Source organism: Schistocerca cancellata, chromosome 4, assembly GCF_023864275.1.
Source record: "Schistocerca cancellata isolate TAMUIC-IGC-003103 chromosome 4, iqSchCanc2.1, whole genome shotgun sequence".
Lineage (NCBI taxonomy): Eukaryota > Metazoa > Arthropoda > Insecta > Orthoptera > Acrididae > Schistocerca > Schistocerca cancellata.
This window is the reverse complement of record NC_064629.1, coordinates 165013628-165037705: the sequence shown is the minus strand read 5'-3', so window position 1 is coordinate 165037705 and position 24078 is coordinate 165013628. Positions and strand designations below refer to the sequence as shown.

General features: G+C 42.9%; 1 protein-coding gene across 1 annotated transcript in view; it reads right to left on the bottom strand.

Annotated features, from left to right (window-relative positions):
* Window positions 1-24078, bottom strand: part of LOC126183980 (uncharacterized) — a 148138-nt gene that overhangs the window by 17847 nt on the left and 106213 nt on the right. Inside the window, exons 8-9 of the mRNA XM_049926331.1 lie at window positions 14592-14645; window positions 9605-9713 (exon numbers count right to left, since the gene is read on the bottom strand). Coding sequence (XP_049782288.1) covers window positions 9605-9713; window positions 14592-14645 — 163 coding nt within the window. The remainder of the gene's footprint in view (window positions 1-9604; window positions 9714-14591; window positions 14646-24078) is intronic.

Here is a 24078-nt window from a genome sequence, read left to right as displayed (position 1 = left end):
CATAGTGCAATTAGTGGATGAATCCGATCTATTTTAAGTTGTTAACTGAGTGAGGGAAATAATCGTACTGTTAGAAGTTAGTGGAGCCTTCATCAGGACCAGAGAGGGAGTATTTGTGGAACACAAATATTCGAAATTGTAAAGCATACAATTATCAATGAGAGCTAAATTAACAACTGTTTTAATTTTTTCTTGAAGAGAATGGATGAGATATGTAAGCTGCTTTTTCTTTTGTATTGTCTAAATTGGAGTACAGCCTTGAGAACATGTGCCAGCAGCAAGTATGAGTGAGTAGGACGTCTTTAACCAAATGCTACCTTGGCAAAAGATCGTTCCCACACTTGCTAATCATGTTTGTCAGTTGTGGTAGGGTGACCGTATAATTAATAATATGCTTGATGATGTCTCACCATGATCTTACTGACTGCCGGGCCACCTGCACAAATTATACTGTTTCGATGTGATGAAACGTGTCAGTCAAGTGATGAACTGCCATGTCCCATTTGTAGTTGCTATTGATTCAGCCAATCATAATCGATACTATCTGATGAAGATAACATGGCTGATATCGGTGATTACAAAGGTCTAGCCACTAGCATGTCATTATTTCCAACTTTGTAGTTATAAGGCATGCTGAAAAGTAATGACTTCAAACTTTTTATGTGAAAACTTAAATTTTTTAAACAATACAAACGATATTAACATTCTACGGGGCGTTCAAAAAGTCTCTCCGCAGTGCCGTATGATAGTTATCCGCGCGTGCCGAATGCCGCAGTGAATATGCCGAAATGAAACTCAGTGAAACACAAGTTATTAATTTATTGAATTTTCATTTTTACTTACAAATTTTCACATTAAATGTTGAATGTGTCCCCCCTGTTGTTGAAAACACAATTCAATTCGTCTAATAATGTTTCCAAACACAAGCTCTAACATTTCTTCTGTAACAGAAGCAGTGAAAGTGGATATTGCATTTTTCAGTTCATTGATGGATTTTGGACGGTTTTTAGAGACAGTTGCTTTCGCTGCACCCCAGAAGAAAACGTCAGGTGGTGTTAGGTCAGGCGATCGTGGAGGCCCAAGTCCCTGTGAAATTATGCGATCACTAAAAACGATCGGCAAGCAGTGACACCGAAACGCGAGCTGTATGCACGGTTGCACCATCTTGTTGAAAATAACCGTTCAGTATTTCACTTAACACAAGTTCTCCTATGAATGGGAACAGAATATCACTGCAGCATCGTTGTGGGTTTATTCTTTCGTTGAAAAATATGGGACCCACAATCCAACATCTAGAAATTGTAATCCAAACTCCTATTTTCACAGAATGAAGTGGTTCCTCATGAATACACAGTGGATTTTCAGTACTCCACATACGAGAATTTTGCGAGTTCATGTACCCGGATAAATGAAACCACGCCTCATCAGTGAAAAACGTTTCATTAAGAATATCCCTTCCAATTTGTTGAACGAAATTTTTTAACCATTGACAATAATGCAGTCTCTTGCCATGATCAGTACTTTTCAGTTCTTGCACGACTGTCACTTTGTACGGGAAAAGTTCTAATTTTTTCCTTTCAGCTGTGTGGCCCGTTCCGACACTAACATCGATTTCCTCGGCGAGTTTTCTTACTGACTTGTTTGGACTCATGGACATTTTATCGGAAATATCCAGTAGCTTATCCTCAGACAAAACGCGAGGACGACCACTTCCACATCTACATTTATACTCCGCAAGCCACCCAACGGTGTGTGGCGGAGGGCACTTTACGTGCCACTGTCATTATCTCTCTTTTCTGGTCCAGTCGCGTATCATTCGTGGGAAGAACGACTGTCTAAAAGCCTCCGTGCGCGCTCGAATCTCTCTAATTTTACATTCGTGATCTCCTCGGGAGGTATAAGTAGGGGGAAGCACTATATTCGATACCTCATCCAGAAACGCAAGCCGGCCGAAGTGGCCGTGCGGTTCTAGGCGCTACAGTCTGGAACCGGGCGACCGCTACGATCGCAGGTTCGAATCCTGCCTCGGGCATGGATGTGTGTGATGTCCTTAAGTTAGTTACGTTTAATTAGTTCTAAGTTCTAGGCGACTGATGACCTCAGAAGTTAAGTCGCATAGTGCTCAGAGCCATTTGAACCATTTGAACCAGAAACGCATCCTCTCGAAATCTGGACAGCAAGCTACACCGCGATGCAGAGCGCCTCTCTTGCAGAGTCTGCCACTTGAGTTTGCTAAACATCTCCGTAATGCTATCACGGTTACCAAATAACCCTGTGACGAAACGCGCCGCTCTTCTTTGGATCTTCGCTATCTCCTCCGTCAACCCGATCTGGTACGGATCCCACACTGATGAGCAACACTCAAGTATAGGTCGAACGAGTGTTTTGTAAGCCACCTACTTTGTTGATGGATTACATTTTCTAAGGACTCTCCCAATGAATCTCTACCTGGTACCCGCCTTACCAACAATTAATTTTATATGATCATTCCATTTCAAATCGTTCCGCACGCATACTCCCAGATATTTTACAGAAGTAACTGCTACCAGTGTTTGTTCCGCTATCATATAATCACACAATAAAGGATCCTTCTTTCTATGTATTCGCAATACATTACATACATGTTAAGGGTCAGTTGCCACTCCCTGCACCAAGTGCTTATCCGCTGCAGATCTTCCTGCATTTCGCTACAATTTTCTAATGCTGCAACTTCTCTGTTTACTACAGCATCATCCGTGAAAAGCCGCATGGAACTTCCGACACTATCTACTAGGTCATTTATATATATTGTGAAAAGCAATGGTCCCATAACACTCCACTGTGGCACGCCAGAGGTTACTTTAACGTCTGTAGACGTCTCTCCATTGATAACAACATGCTGTGTTCTGTTTGCTAAAAACTCTTCACTCCAGCCGCACAGCTGGTCTGATATTCCGTAGGCTCTTACTTTGTTTATCAGGTGACAGTGCGGAACTGTATCGAACACCTTCCGGAAGTCAAGGAAAATAGCATCTACCTGGGAGCCTGTATCTAATATTTTCTGGGTCTCATGAACAAATAAAGCGAGTTGGGTCTCACACGATCGCTGTTTCCGGAATCCATGTTGATTCCTACAGAGTAGATTCTGGGTTTCCAAAAACTTTTCGGTTACATCAGTCGCTGAACCCGTACTTCGAAATTTCTTAATCAGATCTCTCACAGTATCACGATGTGGGAGTGTTGTCTCCGGGAAAACTGAATTAAATGTTTGACAGACTGAAACTGTATTTACCGCCAGCTTTGAACACTTGCTCGGCAAAAACACACGTTCTTCAATGGTTAGCATTTTAACAGTGACAATAACGAAACAAACGAACAAAGGAACTAAACTTAAACATTAACGTCAACACGTAACGACACACACCAACGATACTACTGACCCTGGCTGAGATAAACGAAACAGTGGAATGTTGGGAGAGACCACGTGAAGGGTAGTAACCCAGGCAGACGAATAATCATGCGGCACACGCGGCTAAAAATCATATGGCACTGCGGAGAGACTTTTTGAACACCCTGTACATCTTTGTTTTTCATGTCTACATATTTATTTCTCAACATAGTCGCTCTGCCTACGAACACATTTCTCCCCGTGAGAGATTAGTTTGTTGATACTCTCACAGTAGAATGTATGATTTTTGTTGACGGAACCACAACCTCACCTCCGGCTGCAGCACTTCATCACTATCAAAGTCCGTAGCTCGTGGTCGTGCGGTAGCGTTCTCGCTTCCCACGCCCGGGTTCCCGGGTTCGATTCCCGGCGGGGTCAGGGATTTTCTCTGCCTCGTGATGACTGGGTGTTGAGTGATGTCCTTAGGTTAGTTAGGTTTAAGTTGTTCTAAGTTATAGGGGACTGATGACCATAGATGTTAAGTCCAATAGTGCTCAGAGCCATTTGAACCATCACCATCAAAGTGCAGTCACCGAACGTGTTCTTTAAGTTTTGGAAACAGATGAAAATCGGATGTAGCCAAATCGCGACTGTATGGAGGGTAACCAATGACAGTGAACCCAAGGCGTCGGATTGTGGCAAATGTTGCAGCACTCGCCTGCGGTCTGTCATTGTCATGTGTGGACGAACTGACTTCGAAACTCGATTCCAGTACCTTGTTTCTTATGCACTGACACATTTTACGTTACACACCGAGATGTTACACACAATTCGGAGTCCTCTAGCGGCAGTGTGGTGCAAATACGTTTCTGCATAGGGAATCTGGAGGCATTACTTTTCAGTACATTCTCGTAATTGCATGTCCCATATTTATTCTGTAATACGAATCTGATAGATCCTTGAAAGACCCTCAAGGCAGATGTCTATCAGCCCCTGGAGGTTCCTGGGGGAGACTAGTTCTAAATATTAGGCCGCTTGGAGAAGGAAATGGCGCCCCAGACACTAACCACCAAGTACGTATTTACAGGTCCCATATTGTTTGTTTCGGCTCATCCACCCTATCCTCTGCTACGCCCATCCAGCCTGGATCTCTGCCTCTCCTACCTTTTACAAATCCCTTCAAATCCTGGACCGCCATGCACTCCACTTCGCCTATAGCATCCGCCTCCCCTCCCCCACACGGATCCTGTATGACCTCATTCCATTTCTGCACCTCTCCTTTTCCTTGAACAGATACGGATCCTCTACACCTCCCCCTCACCCGCTTATCTCTCCCATCCTTTCCCACCCCTGTCCACTGCCGCACCTGTATTCTCATGTGCCACCTGCTCTCCATCTCTCCACTCTCCATACCCTCGCCCAAGGTGGCTTCCACCAACCGCCCCTCCCTGATGATGCCCTCATCCCCTCCATCTACCCCTCCTACCAACTTTGATCCTTCCCTTCCACCCCCTGTGTTTTTCCCAAGGGCACCCTCCCTCCTTCTCTCCCTCCTCCCTTCCTCCCTCCTTCTCAAGCCCCAGGCCTCCCCTACCCCCTACCTTCCTTACTCCCCCTCCCCTCTCCTCTGCCATTGGAATCTACACCCTCCTCTCTCCCTCCTCACCACCTTTTCCCCTTTGGCACTTCCCCGGACTCGTACACGAACAGTGAACACTCGTGCACCTTCGGTGTTTTGTGTGCCATCATGTTTAGTGCCTTAGTGTTTCACCGTCCATGCCCCACTGTTCACGTGTGTCATTTCTGTCGCTTATGTTCGTGTACCAGTGCTGAACGTTTTTTTATTTTACTACGCCTTATCCATCGTTTTGCTGTGTTTTTCTATGTCTTCATATGTTCTAGTTTAATAGCTGTGGCCGAAGAGCGGCGTAGTTTTGCCGCTGCCGGCATACCTTATATAAGGTATTAAAATGACAATAAAGAAAAAAAAATTGCTTCAGTGCCAGCAAGGCGCGTGTGGGCAAGATTTCACAAACTGTAGACACATGCTGGGCAGCCCCAGATGTTTTCCAAATAGTCCGGTATACTGAGCTATGCTGCTTATAAAACCTTTCCGCTCAGAGAGCAGCTTCGTGGAATTTTTTTTTTTTCGCGAATTAAACTTATCTTAGCCGGCCGCAGTGTGCGAGCGGTTCTACGCGCTTCAGTCCAGAACCGCGCGACTGCTACGGCCGCAGGTTCGAGTCCTGCCTCGGGCATGGATGTGTGTGATGTCCTTAGGTTAGTTAGGTTTAAGTTAGCTGGAGACTGATGTATTGAATCACGACGCAATTTGTGTGTTCATCGTCAATACCGGGATGGGACGGTAAGAGTTAACTGCCAGTTTTGCGTCGGAAACAAGAAACTGTGCTTACAGGAGAACTTCCATACGGCGACCGTGGCAGCGTTAGACCCTAGGAGAAAAGTCGGCTTGAGACTGCTGTAATGAATCGCGACGCAATTTATGTGTTCCATCGTCATTACGACGGAGCGATGGTTATACTTATCTGTCAGTTTTGTATCGGATGCAAGAAATTTGACTCACAAGAGAACGACCATCTGGTGACCGAGGCAGCGTTAGACTCTTGGAGGTAAGTCGGCTGGAGACCGATGCATTGAATCGCGACGCAATTTGTGTGTTGCATCCTCATTACGAAGGTGGGAGGGTTACACTTATCTGTCAGTTCTGCGTCGGATACAAGATACTTGACTCCCAAGAGAACGTCCATCTGGTGACCGAGGCAGCGTTATACCCTTGGAGTTAAGTAGTTCTAGGCGACTGATGACCTCAGAAGTTAAGTCGCATAGTGCCCAGAGCCATTTGAACCATCTCTACATTCTCGTGGGAACCTCAGCAGCTTTTTATTGTTACAATTTTTTTTTCTTCTCAGTCAGGACAGCCAGGAATCACTCCACATTGGAGAGAATTTCTCTCTCTCCCAAGTTGAAAAAGTAGCTAATTAAGCGATCTAAAAAAAACCTTAAGTGAGAGTTCGAAACGTCGTTTTTTAGAAAATTCTGCCTCGGGAAAATGACTGAAAGTGGGAGTTGGAATCTCAGTTTTTCTCAGATTGTTCCTCAAACCAATCGCGAACAGCTGTGGCCCAGTGCTATACCGCATTGCTATTCATAAAAATTACATCGTTGTTTGGGAACATGAAGTCCATGAACGGATCAAAAAGGCCTCCAAGTAGACGAATATAACCGTTTCTAGTCAGAGTTCCCAGTCCATTCCTTGTGAACACAGCCCATGCCATTATGCAGCCACCACCAGCCTGCACAGTGCCTTGTTGACGACTTGGGTCCATGGCTTCATGAGCTCTGCACAACACCCATACCTTATCATCAGCTCTTACCATCTCTGGACTCATCCTACCACCTAAAGTGCAACCGACATGTTCACGTGCTTAGAAGCGGTGGTGCAGGCAATGTCAGACTGTTAGCGAAGCCACTCGCGGCGGTCGTCTGCTGCCATAGCCCATTAACCTCAAATTTCTCCAAACTGTCCTAACGGATACGTTCGACATACGTCCTAAATTCATATGTGAGGTTACTTCACGCAATGTCGATTATCTATTAGCACTGTTAACTCCACGCAAACGCCGCTACTCTCGCACATTAAGTGAACATCGTCGGCCACTGCGTTATCCGTGGTGACCGGCAATGCCTGAAATTTGATGTTCTCCTCACACTCTTGACACTGTGGATCACACAATATTGAATTCCCTAACAATTTCCGAAATTTAAGGTCCCATGCGTCTAGCTTGAACTACATTACTGGCCATTAAAATTGCTACACCAAGAAGAAATGCTGATGATAAACGGGTATTCATTGGACAAATATATTAACCTAGACCTGACATGTGATTACATTTTCAAGCAATTTGGGTGCATAGATCCTGAGAAATCAGTACCCAGAACAACCACCTCTGACCGTAATAACGGCCTTGATACGCCTGGACATTGAGTCAAACAGAGCTTGGATGGCGTGTACAGGTACAGCTGCCATGCAGCTGCAACACGACACCACAGTTCATCAAGAGTGGTGACTGGCGTATTGTGACGAGTCAGGTGCTCAGCCACCATTGACCAGACGTTTTCAATTGGTGAGAGATCTGGAGAATGTGCTGGCCAGGGCAGCAGATGAACATTTTCTGTATCCAGAAAGGCCCGTACAGGACCTGCAACATGCGGTCGTGCATTATGCTGCTGAAATGTAGGGTTTCGCGAGGATCGAATGAAGGGTAGAGCCACAGGTCGTAACACATCTGAAATGTAACGTCCACTATTCAAAGTGCCGTCAATGCGAACAAGAGGTGACGGAGACATGTAACCAATGGCACCCCATACCATTACGCTGGGTGATACGCCAGTATGGCGATGACGAATACACGCTGCAAATATGCGTTCACCGCGATGTCGCCAAACACGGATGCGACCATCATGATGCTGTAAGCAGAACCTGGATTCATCCGAAAAAATGACGTTTTGCCATTCGTGCACCCAGGTTCGTCGTCAAGTACACCATCGTAGGCGCTTCTGTCTGTGATGCAGCGTCAAGGGTAACCGCTGCCGTGGTCGCCGAGCTGACAGCCCACGCTACTGCAAACGTCGTCGAACTGTTCGAGCAGATGGTTGTTGTCTTCCAAACGTCCCCATCTGTTGACTCAGGGTTCGAGACGTGGCTGGACGATCCGTTACAGCCATGCGGATAATATGCCTGTCATCTCGACTGCTAGTGATACGGGGCCGTTGGGATCCAGCACGGCGTTCCGTATTACCCTCCTGAACCCACCGATTCCATATTCTGCTAACAGTCATTGGATCTCGACCAACGCGAGCAGCAGTGTCGCGATACGATAAACCGAAAGCGCGATAGGCTGCAATCTGACCTTTATCAAAGTGGGAAACGTGATGGTACGCATTTCTCCTTCTTGCTCGAGGCATCACAACACCGTTTCGCCAGCCAACGGTGGTGAACCGCTGTTTGTGTATGAGAAATCGGTTGGAAACTGTCCTCATGCCAGCACGTTGTAGGTGTCGCCACCGGCGCCAACCTTGTGTGAGTGCTCTGAAAAGCTAATCATTTACATATCACAGCATCTTCTTCCTGTCAGTAAAATTTCGCTTCTGTAGCATGTCATCTTCGTGGTGTAGCAATTTTTATGGCCAGTAGTGTACCATTCCGCGTTCAGAGTCTGTTAATTCTCGTCGGAAACCTTTTCACGTGAAGTACCCAAGTACAAATGTCAGCTCCGCCAATGTACCGCCCTTTTATACCTTGTGTAGCGGTACTGCTGCCATCTGTGTATGTGAATATAGCTATCCCACAACTTTTGTCACCTTAGTATATTTTGTCCCATACATAACTCACGGTAGGGGCATGTGACACTTTTGATGGTGTACGTCAAATGGTGTGTTGAGGTCTGTGATCCCTGCAGTGATGGACGAAGGGATTAAACTACGCTCCTGCAACAGGTTCAACCTTCTTTGATTTCTTTATTTCTATAACCATGAGTAACAGATGAACAACAGAGCGCTAAGCAACCGTTCATCACAATCATTCACCTTGTAATTGACGTTGTTACTCAGCATCCAGAAGTTGGACGATGGCTACAGCACGTCATTTCCACTAGGACCTTTGTCAATGATTGCCGCTATGTCGTGACGTGTCTAACATAGTGATTTTCTACAGGATGTACCATTAATCTTAACGACCACCCAGTAGTGACTTGTCCAGAAGCCAAATAAAGTTGCCAACTAAATGCTGTTTAGCTACCAGGTGGACATTAACCAGAATGATTACCTTTCTTTTGACTTTGTACTTATCGAAGATATGACAAGCAGTACACAGTTTTTAAATAACGCCCTATATTTCTCCTCAACACGTGTATCACAGTGTACCATTTGCGTAAACGTGACGTTACTAGAAACATAACACAAACCAGACTTTGACTCTCCTGCAGTAACGCACAGTGAGGTATCTGGGGTAACGTGGCTCGTCCGTTTGTGGAGTTGACAGTAAACAAATGGGAACCCAAGAAAATTGCACGCCCACCGTTAAGTCAACAATAATAGTTTTTTTCTGGACAAAAAGTTATTTGCGGTGGTCAAAATAAATAGTACACCCTGTACAACAATTAGCATGAAATTGTAGACCGTTGATGTTATAATGTATTTAAAAGTTTGGTTACTTGCCATGGCATGTCGTTTTCTAGTTCAATCATGTAATTGACGTCATCACAGGGCGGCAGACAGTCACAAACTTTATTCTGCGTTTTAGGATCGATCACCTTGATGAGAGAATCTGAAACATCAGAGAAAAGTGATTTCAAAACAGTCGCAGTTACGTCTTCACTCAGTCTGTTCCTTTTGTTTGTTTTTTTTTTTCCATTTCTCCCGGTAATACCCAACACAAGTGTCTCCATTGTTCGCTAAATTTCGCACAGTTGTAGAAGTATTTGTCCCGTTGCCATCGGGGAACACTGTTCTGTTACATTAAAAGTACTTGTTTCATTGCCATAAGTTACATATGGTGTACACTAATAATAGACATCCAGCTTGAGACGTATCGGAAACTTGATTCTGAAAACTCTATTTAGTTTAACAAATCATTCTATGGTATTTTATGTTCCTGTTATTTATATTGCTGTCAGACCAGTCGCTCTTTTCAGTAACCCTAAACGAAAAACTTATTTTTTGTTCAAACTATTTTCTTTTTGTGCGTTGTTTTAGTTTGCTTACAATTGATTTTCGGTCCAAGTTTCAAACTTCCTCTGTTAAGTTACTATAATCTGTTTCACTCTCCCTCATTCCAGCAATCCATCACCTCGTATTTCTGTAATGTCTTATCATACTTCGTTAAAAACCTCGTATTTCTGTAATGTCTTATCATACTTCGTTAAAAACCTCGTATTTCTCAGTTTAACCCATACTCATAACTTACTTCACATCTCAAATTATTAGGAGATAGCAAGCACCACTTAGGCAGTAACCTCAACTAGAAAATTGTAAAGAGGTCATGACCACCTGTATATGCTGCTGTCTGGATAAAAACGTTTCACTAATCGCTAGTTACGACCACATAGATCATCATCAAGATCATAAAAATCAATCTTAGGTACACTCCTGGAAATTGAAATAAGAACACCGTGAATTCATTGTCCCAGGAAGGGGAAACTTTATTGACACATTCCTGGGGTCAGATACATCACATGATCACACTGACAGAACCACAGGCACATAGACACAGGCAACAGAGCATGCCCAATGTCGGCACTAGTAAAGTGTATATCCACCTTTCGCAGCAATGCAGGCTGCTATTCTCCCATGGAGACGATCGTAGAGATGCTGGATGTAGTCCTGTGGAACGGCTTGCCATGCCATTTCCACCTGGCGCCTCAGTTGGACCAGCGTTCGTGCTGGTCGTGCAGACCGTGTGAGACGACGCTTCATCCAGTCCCAAACATGCTCAATGGGGGACAGATCCGGAGATCTTGCTGGCCAGGGTAGTTGACTTACACCTTCTAGAGCACGTTGGGTGGCACGGGATACATGCGGACGTGCATTGTCCTGTTGGAACAGCAAGTTCCCTTGCCGGTCTAGGAATGGTAGAACGATGGGTTCGATGACGGTTTGGATGTACCGTGCACTATTCAGAGTGTCCCCTCGACGATCACCAGTGGTGTACGGCCAGTGTAGGAGATCGCTCCCCACACCATGATACCGGGTGTTGGCCCTGTGTGCCTCGGTCGTATGCAGTCCTGATTGTGGCGCTCACCTGCACGGCGCCAAACACGCATACGACCATCATTGGCACCAAGGCAGAAGCGACTCTCATCGCTGAAGACGACACGTCTCCATTCGTCCCTCTATTCACGCTTGTCGCGACACCACTGGAGGCGGGCTGCACGATGTTGGGGCGTGAGCGGAAGACGGCCTAACGGTGTGCGGGACCGTAGCCCAGATTCATAGAGACGGTTACGAATGGTCCTCGCCGATACCCCAGGAGCAACAGTGTCCCTAATTTGCTGGGAAGTGGCGGTGCGGTCCCCTACGGCACTGCGTAGGATCCTACGGTCTTGGCGTGCATCCGTGCGTCGCTGCGGTCCGGTCCCAGGTCGACGGGCACGTGCACCTTCCGCCGACCACTGGCGACAACATCGATGTACTGTGGAAACCTCACGCCCCACGTGTTGAGCAATTCGGTGGTACGTCCACCCGTCCTCCCGCATGCCCACTATACGCCCTCGCTCAAAGTCCGTCAACTGCACATACGGTTCACGTCCACGCTGTCGCGGCATGCTACCAGTGTTAAAGACTGCGATGGAGCTCCGTATGCCACGGCAAACTGGCTGACACTGACGGCGGCGGTGCACAAATGCTGCGCAGCTAGCGCCATTCGACGGCCAACACCGCGGTTCCTGGTGTGTCCGCTGTGCCGTGCGTGTGATCATTGCTTGTACAGCCCTCTCGCAGTGTCCGGAGCAAGTATGGTGGGTCTGACACACCGGTGTCAATGTGTTCTTTTTTCCATTTCCAGGAGTGTATTTACATGATATCCGGATGGTTATTAATTAATGATATCAGTTTATAGGAAATCGTACGGCTTCATAGCTATTATGATCAAAAGACTTAGGTCACAAACATTAAACGATGAGAAACAATTATTTGCTTTAGTCTACAGTCGCAATTTTTATTATTCCTACTGACAAATGTTTTTTATTTACACAGACGGGAATGGGAAGTGTAACACCATCAACAACTTGACCGAACGCTACCGAACTGCTACTCCAGTATTAAAATCTCATCCTCATGCGGATTTATTTTCAGTACAGAAAAAAAACATTCCTACTGAATGTCAGGGATAGAGAGCGAGGTCCAACGTAACACGCGAAGGTACTCGTCTTTCACCAAAGGACCAGTGTAGCTGAAAACACTTATCCGCTTTGCATGACAACCAGCCCCAAGCGCAACATCCTAGGTAACAGTCTCAATGCTAGTATGTGATTCTGTAATGTATTCCACCAAAACCTAAGAATTAACCCCCCTCGCATCCTGCTCGTCACGAATTAAACCTTATATTATACAGTGCGTCCCAGTAGGAATGGTCAGTATTCAGGATATGACAGAAACGATCATTTGAAACAAAAACTTCATACGGACGTATGCCATTATTCCTAATGGTTTCCGAGATAGGTTTCCAAGATAGAACGTATTTAATGTGCATTGTTGTCGTTTTATGTGAAGTGTGTACAAGTACACCTCAAGCAATGTTCGCCATGCGTGTGTTCATGGAACATTGATACGTGTAGAAAGTTTCCGTATGATGGTTGTTGGATTACGCTGCACCATCTTAAAAATGTGTTGCTGTTCCTGCACAAGTTGTTGAACTCCATGTTCGGAAGAAAAATGGGAGCTTGGAAGAATACATGTATCACCAAAATTGTTGAAAACAGGTAAATACTCGACGGCCATGAATTCGAAGTGTCGGAAAGCGCCGACGTTATTTTTCGACAGCAGCAGAAGCCGTGAACATACACCATATCTGTATATTCTTCATCAGTGTAGATGCGTGGCATTTTAGCAGGTGCGCGTACAAACACACTTAACAGATGCTTCTCTCTGATATACTCTGAATCCCTCGAACTACTTCGCTCACAACACACCAAGGGCAACTGCGCGCTAAAAGTGGTAGTTTGATGACAGAAAGACATCTCCAATAAAGAGACTGAAAAGAACGAGGTAGGTTGGGCTAGAATAAATACCAAAGCGGTAGGGTGGGTAAGCCACGTACGTTCGAACTACTAGTCCAAAAACTAACATACGAGTACATTAAATGTGGTCTACCTCGGAACCCATTCGGAAAAAGCATATGTCCACATGAAGTCTTTTGTTTCAAACCAGCTTCCCTGTCATATCCCTGAATATTTACCAATTCTCCTGGGACAACCTGTACAGAGTTTGGTAGAGTCTATTTACCTAATGACACTGGTGCTAATTATGTCACCGTAACCCTACGACAAGAGATAAGAGCAGTTGCACATTCAGGTAATGGACAGTACCACATTTTTCAAAATATAATAGCGCCATCTGCTAAACTCTTCATATTGCAAGTAACGTTACCTGGCAACTCTTTAATACATACGTTAAATAATGCGGATACTATAACAACCCCCCTGAGAACATTAAGAGTTAGCGTTGTGACCCGTATCGATTCTCATTTCATGTTTTTCCATTTCGTCATTCCACAAATACTCTGTTCTATTCGAAAATCTGCTAAGTACCCAATACGAACAAGTTTCCCTAGCAGATGTAGTGCAGCACTTTTGCTTTCGCAATAACTAGCGTGAAGTTCACGAGCTTACTGCTTATGGTCATTTGTCAGTTACTATAAGGAAAACGGTTTGTTCACCATAGCTACTGTTCTGGTCCGGTCCAGCATACAATTGTAATATTTCATGAAGTTTTTACATACAGGCTTATTGCATTATTTGGAAGGTAAATTGAATGAGTCTTCAGAAAACCCACGGGGAATGAGAAGGTCCAGAAAGTTTCAGATTCATTCCAATATTTGGTTATGTGACAACTACGGTAGAGTAAGCATTTGAGGCAGTTCTAAGTAAGTTACTACGTAGTACTCAAATATGGACACAACTGCCAGTAAGTTATAGAAAAATGGGCCAGGGCGACTTGTTGGCTTCGCTGATAGCAAACAATGAAATCAAATGATGAGTTTTGGTTTCCGTAGTCCTAGAATTTTGTCTGATGTTGATGTGACGTTAACTCATCTAAATGCCTGCTATATGTGAAAAAAATGAGATTGTATCGATTTTCGGATTCCTCCAAAACGAGCAACGTGAGCTAGTTTTCAGGTTGGTAGAAGTCAATGGCATACCACCTCCAATTAAACCATTCTTTGAAAATAGTGTTCCGAAAAATCTGTCTTTCTTTCTCGAACAGAATTCAGATAGCATTGTCGAACATATCTTCATTAAAGCATTGTTTACCGTCGCAGATTGTATATTATATCAAACTAATTTCAGGCTTGTAGCAACTTCAGAAAAACTGAAAAGCAGTTTCGAAACATACGCGTTGTACAATACAACGTACTCTCGTTGTTACATAACGTTATGACTATAATGAAAATTTGATTTTTAAGTGAAGTTTACATTCTTTCACTTACCAGAATGTTCTCCAAGGCATCTAATCCCTTCAGAATCACATATAGGGAATTTCCCTGGAAAAAAGAAGTGAAAAATGAGACATAACACATCTTATTAGCACGATTCGTGACAAAATATTGGTTCTAGGAACGAAGAAATGGAACTCGTTCAGTAGTTAATTTTATTTCTCTCAGACAGTGTGCGTGACTGTACTAAGACAGACATTTTCTTTTACGTACACATACAATAATTTTATTTATTCGAAACTGTAATTACAGAGGTCACTATAATGTATGTATTACTATGATATCGGTTTTATCAGAACTAAGAGAAGATTTTTGACAGAATAATACAGATAATTCAGACTTGGAAATAATACTGTTTTCTTTGGTACAAAAATAAAATGAATTTTCAATTTGCGATCAGAGATCATTGTTTTCACGCACAGTCATTGATTTTGACACAAAATTCCTATATTTTTTCTTAGAATTTAAAGCATATATTAGATACCCTATCATAAATTAACCATTTTGACATCCAAATGTGTCATGGTTTCTCCCCACAACTGTGTGGTTAAAACTATATTAACATATCTCCCGTCAACATCCTTAGCTGCAAGATGACAGAATATGTGATAAATGGTCTCTAAGAGAAGTAACTGGTCGATGTATGTAATATGATGAATCGGAAAGTGTATAGTGGCATATCTATATTCATAATTAGATACGAGTTCTTATAGACATTCCATTCGACTTTTATTATGAGTGTAGTAGTTCAATATTTAATTATGAATTAACCACCTCCAACGAGGTTTAAATTAAGTCAGGAATAGCATGAAAGTATTAACCTGGACCGGGTTTCGGAAAAAACTATCGATTCAAGTTGCACCCTGTACGTGAATGTACAAGATTTTGCAACTGCTGTTTCTCTCTAAAGGAATCTGACATGATGAGAAAAATGTATTAACGTATAATTCAGGTTTCATAATAGTTTGCTGCTGTCAATTTCAGCCATATCCTTTTACAGAACATGGAAGTTGAAACTTTTTCATTATATATTTATTAAAATACAGTTACGTTGTGTTATCTCCCTTATATATTGTAGCATAATCATATTTGACAGCTCGTATTTACATCGTTTACTCGATCCATCCAATACATAATCCGATAGTTACTTAGTTACATGTTCCACTGATCATTTTTCATGATAAATGGTAACAATGTGGAGTGAATCATATCGCAAATTAATTTGTATATATGGTTGCATTCTGAACACTTCTGATTTTTTTGTTTTTTACAAATTTGAGTTAGTACTTCCTATGCACGACATATTGCATATTACAATAACACAAATTATCTACGAAATATTAGAAATTGTCAACGAGAAACTTCCTCAGTTTGTACCCATACTTTACTCTCTGTCAGACAATTTACGTCACTTGATAAGCGATCGAAATTTTTTTTTTAGCATTTTGCACCCTTTTTTTGCTAAAGACAACCTTCATGTGGAGTAATGAATGTTATTTTTCGTTCTGGTATTGTAATTACGTATATCATTGCTCCCTTTGAACTGTATTATTTATGTCAAACTTCATGATGAAACAAATATACTGCGAAGCATTAGTCATAATGTCGAAGTCCTTAAACAGATGATCGTGGGTGATCACCACATATTATTCTTACAAAACGTTTTTAAGCAACGAAAGCTTTCTTTCTTAAAGATGGGTTAGCCCAGAACATTATTCGATATGACATTACTGAATGAAAATACGCAAAATACGTCAGCTTACTAATATGTCTCTTCCCAATATTCGCAATGCCTTTAGGTGGAAATGTGGCTGAACTAAGTTGTTTCAGTAGTTACAAAATGTGCTTTTTCGAGTTTGCTTTCTCATCCATATGGACACCTACGAACTGCGAAGTTTTCACCCTATTTCTTATTTCCTCAACATGTGGTACACTTATCATTGGTACTGTACCCCTAGATGTGCAGAATTGAATGTGTTGTCTTTGCAGGAATTGAGGGTGAGACTAGTCACAGAAAACCAGTCAATGATGCGTTTAAGAACATTGTTTAACATTTCTTCTTTTTCTGTATGTATGCCTGGATTGATTATAATACTAGTGCCATCGCTAAAAAGAGCTAATTCTGTTCGTTGTGTATAAGATGGAAGATTGTTTATATATGAGGAATAGTAGTGGACCTCTCCCCAGCCAGAATTATTTCCCCGGAATATATTGTCTGAATTACTAAGTACCACTTTCTGCATCCTTTTAGTTAGATATGAAATTATCTATTATTTTGCTATACCATCAATCCCACAGAACGTCAGTTTATCTAGGAGAACAGTTTGACTTGTTCCCCTTAGTAGAACGGGGGTGTAGGTCACAGCAGGGTGTAGTATACTTTTAGCAAAAAAGTTAAGTGTAGGTCAGTACCAAAAGCGAGTGGAAAGAAAACGGTTTTGCTGTTGGAAGTAGCTATGCCAGGAATGTTGGCCAGATGGTACAGGGTAGATCAGGATAAGGGTACCAGGTCACAATTATTGTGAACACAGGTGCTATCCTTAGCCAGTTGACAGAGGGTTGTTGGAACTTGTGTAAAGATTTTGATAAAGAGTTTCATGTTATCAGAGTAGGTGGAGCCGGGAAAAGTCTCGCTAAAGACGGAAACAACAACACAAGGGTGACCTGGATGAAATAGGAGTAGTAACTAAACAATTTTGTGGAATGGAAGTCCTCCAACACCATGATCAGCCCGGTGTTAACACTGCTGTGACCCGTGTGAACACAGAGTTGAGCAAGCTGGTGCTGACTAAAATGGAATCTCCCACGGGTGCAGTGCTTGTTAATACAATTTGGAAATTGATATAAACGAAACACGACCTATAGATGAACAAGAGAGGGAAACATAGATTGGCTGAGATTCTTGCAGAAAATGTATGGAGGTCACCATTGCACAAAGCAAGATCTCTATGGTTACTGGTGTCAGAGGGGTGGGTTTTTTTTGTCAGAATCTGGATTCTGGCACCCTGACATGAAAGAAATTGATACAAGAAAGGAGTTCCACAAAATTCTAAAAAATATATAGAAAAATTAAATTAGCTTATAGCATCATAGTATTACACGAATGAGTAATAATGTGCAAGAGCTTCTTGTCTCTTTCAAATATTCAGAGAACTATGATAATATAGACATCATGTGCGTCGAATATGGGAACGCAGCCAAACAACATCGCAGACAACCGTCGATCTTTCGGCAGGTGCACTCCCTGTAATTTTCGAGTCAAAACTTCAGCAAGTAAGTGGTGTAGAAGGGAATTTAAAACCTCGGTTTGCAGGGCAGTTCCGGAAACACACACACACACACACACACACACAAACACACACACACACACACACACACACACACACACACACAGTGAACACTAGCGCCAATGCACAGCCAAAGATGACTGATGCCAGAAGTTACCGATAGTCAAATTATTAAAGAACGGGTGAGATAGCATTAACTATATCCCACTGTTTATTAACAAGAGAGAGAGAGAGAGCAGGATTTCACGCAGAACTTAAGCAAAAACCTATCGCTCTATTTGTAAGATTACGTGTTACTTTCATCTCAACTGCTTCCTTAATACCACTATCCCAGTAGCAAGATGTGCATGCCAGAATCTCCGTGTTGTTATATTCCACTGGATGACCGGTGCCAAGACAGTGTTCTGCAAGAGTCGATTTCCTCGTCTAAGTGTGTTTGATGCTTATATTCAGTACACCGGTCCTCCACGATCCTGGTTGGCTGACTAGTATATGATATCCGACAGCTACAAGGAATATGATAGACACTTGTCTTACAAAAACCAAGATCATCCTTAACGTAATCTAAACGGACCCTAATGTTAGCTGGAGGTCATAAAACATATTTCACATCATATTTACGAAAAATGAGACCAATATATCAGAGATGCTCTCTGCATAAGAGAGAAAGGCCGTTGAAATCGGTGCCAAAACTATATTATCATCACTCACTCGGTGCACGGTTGGTCAATAGCGCAAAGTACGTCTTCACTATTACATCGGAAACAGTTGATCTAGGGATATTTAGAAGTGTGGAAATCTTGTGTACAGACGTATGACACAAGTGATATCCAATCACCTGACCACGTTCGAAGTCCGTGAGTTCCGCGGAGCGCCCCATTCTGTTCTCTCACGATGTCTAATGACTACTGAGGTTGCTGAATGAAGTACCTGGCAGTAGGTGGCAGCACAATGCACCTTATACGATAAAACGTATGTTTTTGGGAGTGTCCGGATGCTTTTGGTCCCATAGTGTATTTATTCACTCAGAATGTTGTAGATAATTCACTGTAGTTCAAAAGGAACAATGATGTATGTAATTGCAGTACCAATAGGAAAAATTACATTCATTACTCCACGTTATGGTTGTCTCTAGCACAAAGAATGGTGCACAATGCTGTAACAAAAATTTTTGACCACATACCCAGCAGTATGAAATGGTGAAAGGCACCAAACTATACTCTGAAAACAAACTGCAAAAGTTTCTCATTAACAACTCCTCCTATTCAACAGAAGAATTTTTATTATTGTCATGTGTAAATGTTTGTGGGTAGCGTTTACAAACTCACATATGAATATTAAAAAGACATATGAATATTAAAAAAGAAGCAGTTGTAGATGGTCATCATGAAGCCATGTATACAAATTAATGTGTGACGTGAAGGAAAAATGATTCATTCGAGATCATTGTTATTTATCGTTCAAATGATGCATGAACATTTAGAATGTTCTCTCATTCTTCTATTTCAGTATAATTGTGTGACGTCATCCGGCACTTACATCTAGTGTTTACATTAAAACCTCACAAGTTCTGTTGTAAATTTCGGTAGTTTCCCTGAATACAGCTTTGTCTAAGTGTATATATAAATTAGTGTAATATTGCTAAAGTGGGAACTGTAAAGGTTTCTGACATTGGGTGTAGGCAACGAATAATAATTATTATGATGCAGAGAGTTTGTGCTGTAATGGAATCGGACATTTTTCCATGGTATACGTCCCACTGCCGCATCCAGTCGGTACTAGGTTACTGGATTGTACAAGCTCCCTGTTCCCAATGCGCAAACGCAGTTTTTTTTCACAAAATTGTTTTATTTCCCTACAATACTGTAATTTTTTTCCTTAATTCTAATGTGATATGAAATTTATGAAGATGTGCAGTGGCCGGTCGGGGTGGCCGAGCTGTTCTAGGCGCTACAGTCTGGAACCGCGCGACCGCTACCGTCGCAGGTTCGAATCCTGCCTCGGGCATGGATGTGTGTGATGTCCTTAGGTTAGTTAGGTTTAAGTAGTTCTAAGTTCTAGGAGACTGATGAGCTTAGACGTTAAGTCCCATAGTGCTCAGAGCTCAGAGCCACTTGATGTGCAGTGAAGTCACCCAGCCAGTAAGGTAACTGCAGAGGCGTATACAAAATAGAGCAGTCCCATTACTATCTTACACTCAAATGGCTAAGCGAATGGCTGTCGGTTATCATGTGCTAATGTGTTACGGCACACTGTAAATATGGTACTAAAATTGTGCCATTTCTCTTCGAATGTGAGCCGTGAATTGCACTAATATTACTCCATTTCTCTTGTAGCCCTCTCTCGGTGAAAACTAAAAATCATTATCGAGTACTGAAATGATGGTCAACCGTTCTTCGACCAACTCTGAGACGGGACGCAGCTGTCTGTTTTCGACTTTGTATATTCTGACGTGGCGTCATCTTTTCTGGCACTATGAGTGCTACATTTCTCAGAGCGTCAGATGAGTTTTTCTTAGAAAGTGCTTGTGATGTACGGTGCAAGTGCAGAGTAGGGGGCTTTTTGAGGATCAGTTGACCTAACGGAGCAGTGGCCAAGAAGTCAGAAGATAGATCACGGTTTAGGAACTTATGTTCACGCCCGATGTACTCAGGGGACTATACACCATTTTTAGTTAGTGAGAAGCCAACCTGGATACACGCCAACTTGGCCGTTGTAGGGTCACGTTTCTTCTTCGTGGATTCGTTTAATCTAAACGGAGTTGGGAGCAGTTTACGTTTGCATGTGTTGAATGACACCTTTACTTCCTCTATGTTGTGTTTTGCGCCTGTAAATAGCCAAAATGCTTCATCCCTTTGACTACATACCTAGGAACGAGAAGAAGAAGAAGAAGAAGAAGAAGAAGAAGAAGACGTTGTGAACAGGCCTCGGGTTGCCGCCTCTGCCTATCCTGCCTCTGCCAACCAACAACCTGATCCCTTAAGGTCCTAGTTTAAAAAATGGTAAAAAAAACTAAGTTATAAAAAGTGTCCACGCACACTGAGTGGCAATTTCTCGGCTAGGGTTCGATTCACACTACCACCATCTTTTCTTCTCGTTTTATTTTATTCTACGCAATTTTAAACGATTAATTGTAAAATTAAAATATATTAATCCTACGCGAATTGAATGCCCCTGTTTCGGAAATACCAGAAGTACTCCACGCAGAAATCAAACATGCTACAGACGCTATAAAAAAAAGGAACCGCTCCAGGTAGTGATGATTTCCCACTCGATATTTTGAAGTCGTTGGATGACGAGTCTATAAAACATTTAGCTAAAATATTTTCAAATTGTTTGGACAATGAAAAGACTGGGATATAGCCAAAATAATACTAATACACAAGAAAGGTAGTGGTAAAGGTACAAAGAACTATAGCCCTATCAGCTTCCTGTCCGTACTGCACAAAATTTTTACTAGAATTTTGACTACCATATTGAACACTACACTTGACCTGGCCCAATCCATTGTGCAAGTTGCATTCCTCAAAGGATTTAGTACACCTGATCATATCCTCACTCTACGTGAAACGATTAGTAGAACAAATGAATACCATCTACCTCTTCGCCTTCTCTTCATAGATTACGAAAAGGAGTTCGACTCGATCAGTCACCCAGCAGTGTTTGAGGCTCTAACAGAGCAAGGAATAGAACAGGCCTATATAAAAGTTTTATACAAAATGTACAAAACCCTCACAGCGTTTGTAGATGTAGTTGAAGAAACCACTGAATTTCCCATTGAAAAGGCCGGGAAGCAACTTTTCTCAGTAGTCCGCGAAAAATCGATGTGTAAATTAGATAGGAAAACAAAGGGAATGCAAATTCTGGGCAAGAGATTTAACAGCCTGAGATCCGTTGACAATATGGTACTATTAGCAAATAGTATAGAAGAGCTTCTAATACTTGTTAGTGAACTTGCGTCAGTCTGCTCTGAAGTTGATCCAAAAATGTACAAAGATAAAAGCAAGATCGTGGTGAATGAATGAACACCAGTTGGGAGTACGCTACTTCAAAGTGTCATAGAACGTCTCTACGAATGGATGATGATGATGAATGTATGGACACCAGAGGGAAATATATATGTAGGAAGCATGCAACTTAAGAGGCTTACAGAATATAACTATCTAGGTTACCTGCTAAATATGGAAGGAGACTTAAAACCAGAAATATTTCAATGTATTAAATTAGGCTGGCAAGCTTATGGAAGATACTCCTCAGTTTTCAAGTCCAAGATGTCGGCGCAGCTAAGAAAAACAGCTTTGACCAATGCATAGTGCAAGTAATAACTTATGGCTGTGAGACATGACCATTGAATTAGTTCATTGTCAGAGAACTAATAGCAGCCCAAAGAAGAATGAAAAGATCAGTGTTGGGCTACACCAAGAAAGATACGCTACTGGCCATTAAAATTGCTACACCACGAAGATGACGTGCTACAGACGCGAAATTTAACCAACAGGAAGAAGATTCTGTGACATGCAAATGATTAGCTTTTCAGGGCATTCATACAAGGTTGGCGCCGGTGGCGACACCTACAACGTGCTTCCAACCGAATTCTCATACACAAATAGCAGTTGACCGGCGTTGCCTGGTGAAACGTTGTTGTGATGCCTCCTGTAAGGAGGAGAAATGTGTAACATCACGTTTCCGACTTTGATAAAGGTCGGACTGTAGCCTATCGCGACTGCGGTTTATCGTATCGCGACATTGGTGCTCGCGTTGGTCGAGATCCAATGACTGTTAGCAGAATATGGAATCGTTGGGTTCAGAAGGGTAATACGGAACGCCGTGCTGGATCCCAACGGCCTCGTATCACTTGCAGTCGAGATGACAGGCATCGTATCCGCATAGCTGCAACGGACCGTGCAGCCACGTCTCGTTCCCTGAGTCAACAGATGGGGACGTTTGGAAGACAACAATTATCTGCACGAACAGTTCGACGACGTTTGCAGCAGCATGGACTATAAGCTCGGGGACCATGGCTGCGGTTACCCTTGACGCTGCATCACAGACAGGAGCGCCTGCGATGGTGTACTCAACGACGAACCTGGGAGCACGAATGGCAAAACGTCATTTTTTCGGATGAATCCAGGTTCTGTTTACAGCATCATGATAGTCGCATCCGTGTTTGACGACATCGCGGTGAACGCACATTGGAAGTGTGTATTCGTCATCGCCATACTGGCGTATCGCCCAGCGTGATGGTATGGGGTCCCACTGGTTACACGTCTCGGTCACCTCTTGTTCGCATTGACAGCACTTTGAACAGTGGACGCTACATTTCAGATGTGTTACGACCCGTGGTTCTACCCGTCATTCGATCCCTATGAAACCCTACATTTCAGCAGGATAATGAACGACCGCATGTTGCAGGTCCTGTAAGGGCCTTTCTGGATACAGAAAATGTTCGACTGCTGTCCTGGCCAGCACATTCTCCAGATCTCTCATCAATTGAAAACGTCTGGTCAATTGTGGCCGAGCAACTGGATTGTTACAATACGCCAGTCACTACTCTTGATGAACTGTGGTATCGTGCTGAAGCTGCATGGGCAGCTGTACCTGTACACACCATCCAAGCTCTGTTTGTCTAAATGCCCAGGCGTGTCAAGGACGTTATTGCGGCCAGAGGTGGTTGTTCTGGGTACTGGTTTTTCAGGATCTATGCACCCAAATTGCGTGAAAATGTAATCACATGTCAGTTCTAGTATAATATATTTGTCCAATTAATATCCGTTTATCATCTGCATTTCTTCTTGGTGTAGCAATTTTAATGGCCAGCAGTGTACAAATATATCTGTTTGTGCGGATACGAAATAGGCTCGGCCATGGCTAAAGGAGATGAAAGACGTCGGTTACAGTACTAAGAGGTGATACTGAAAGTATACAAAGAAAGGCACTATGAATGGTTGAAGTATACTTTGACCTACAGGATAGTGTCGCAGAAATGCTGAAGAAACTGAACTGGCACTTGTAGACAGACAAAAACTGTCCCGAGAAAATCTACTTAGAAAGTTTCGAACACCAGCTTTAAGTGATCAAACCAGGAATACACTATCTGATCAAAAGTGTCTTGAAACCAGTTAGTGTACATTAATATGGGACGCTCCCACCCTTCGCATTTATGACAGTGAGAACTCTACTGGGGCCACCTTCAG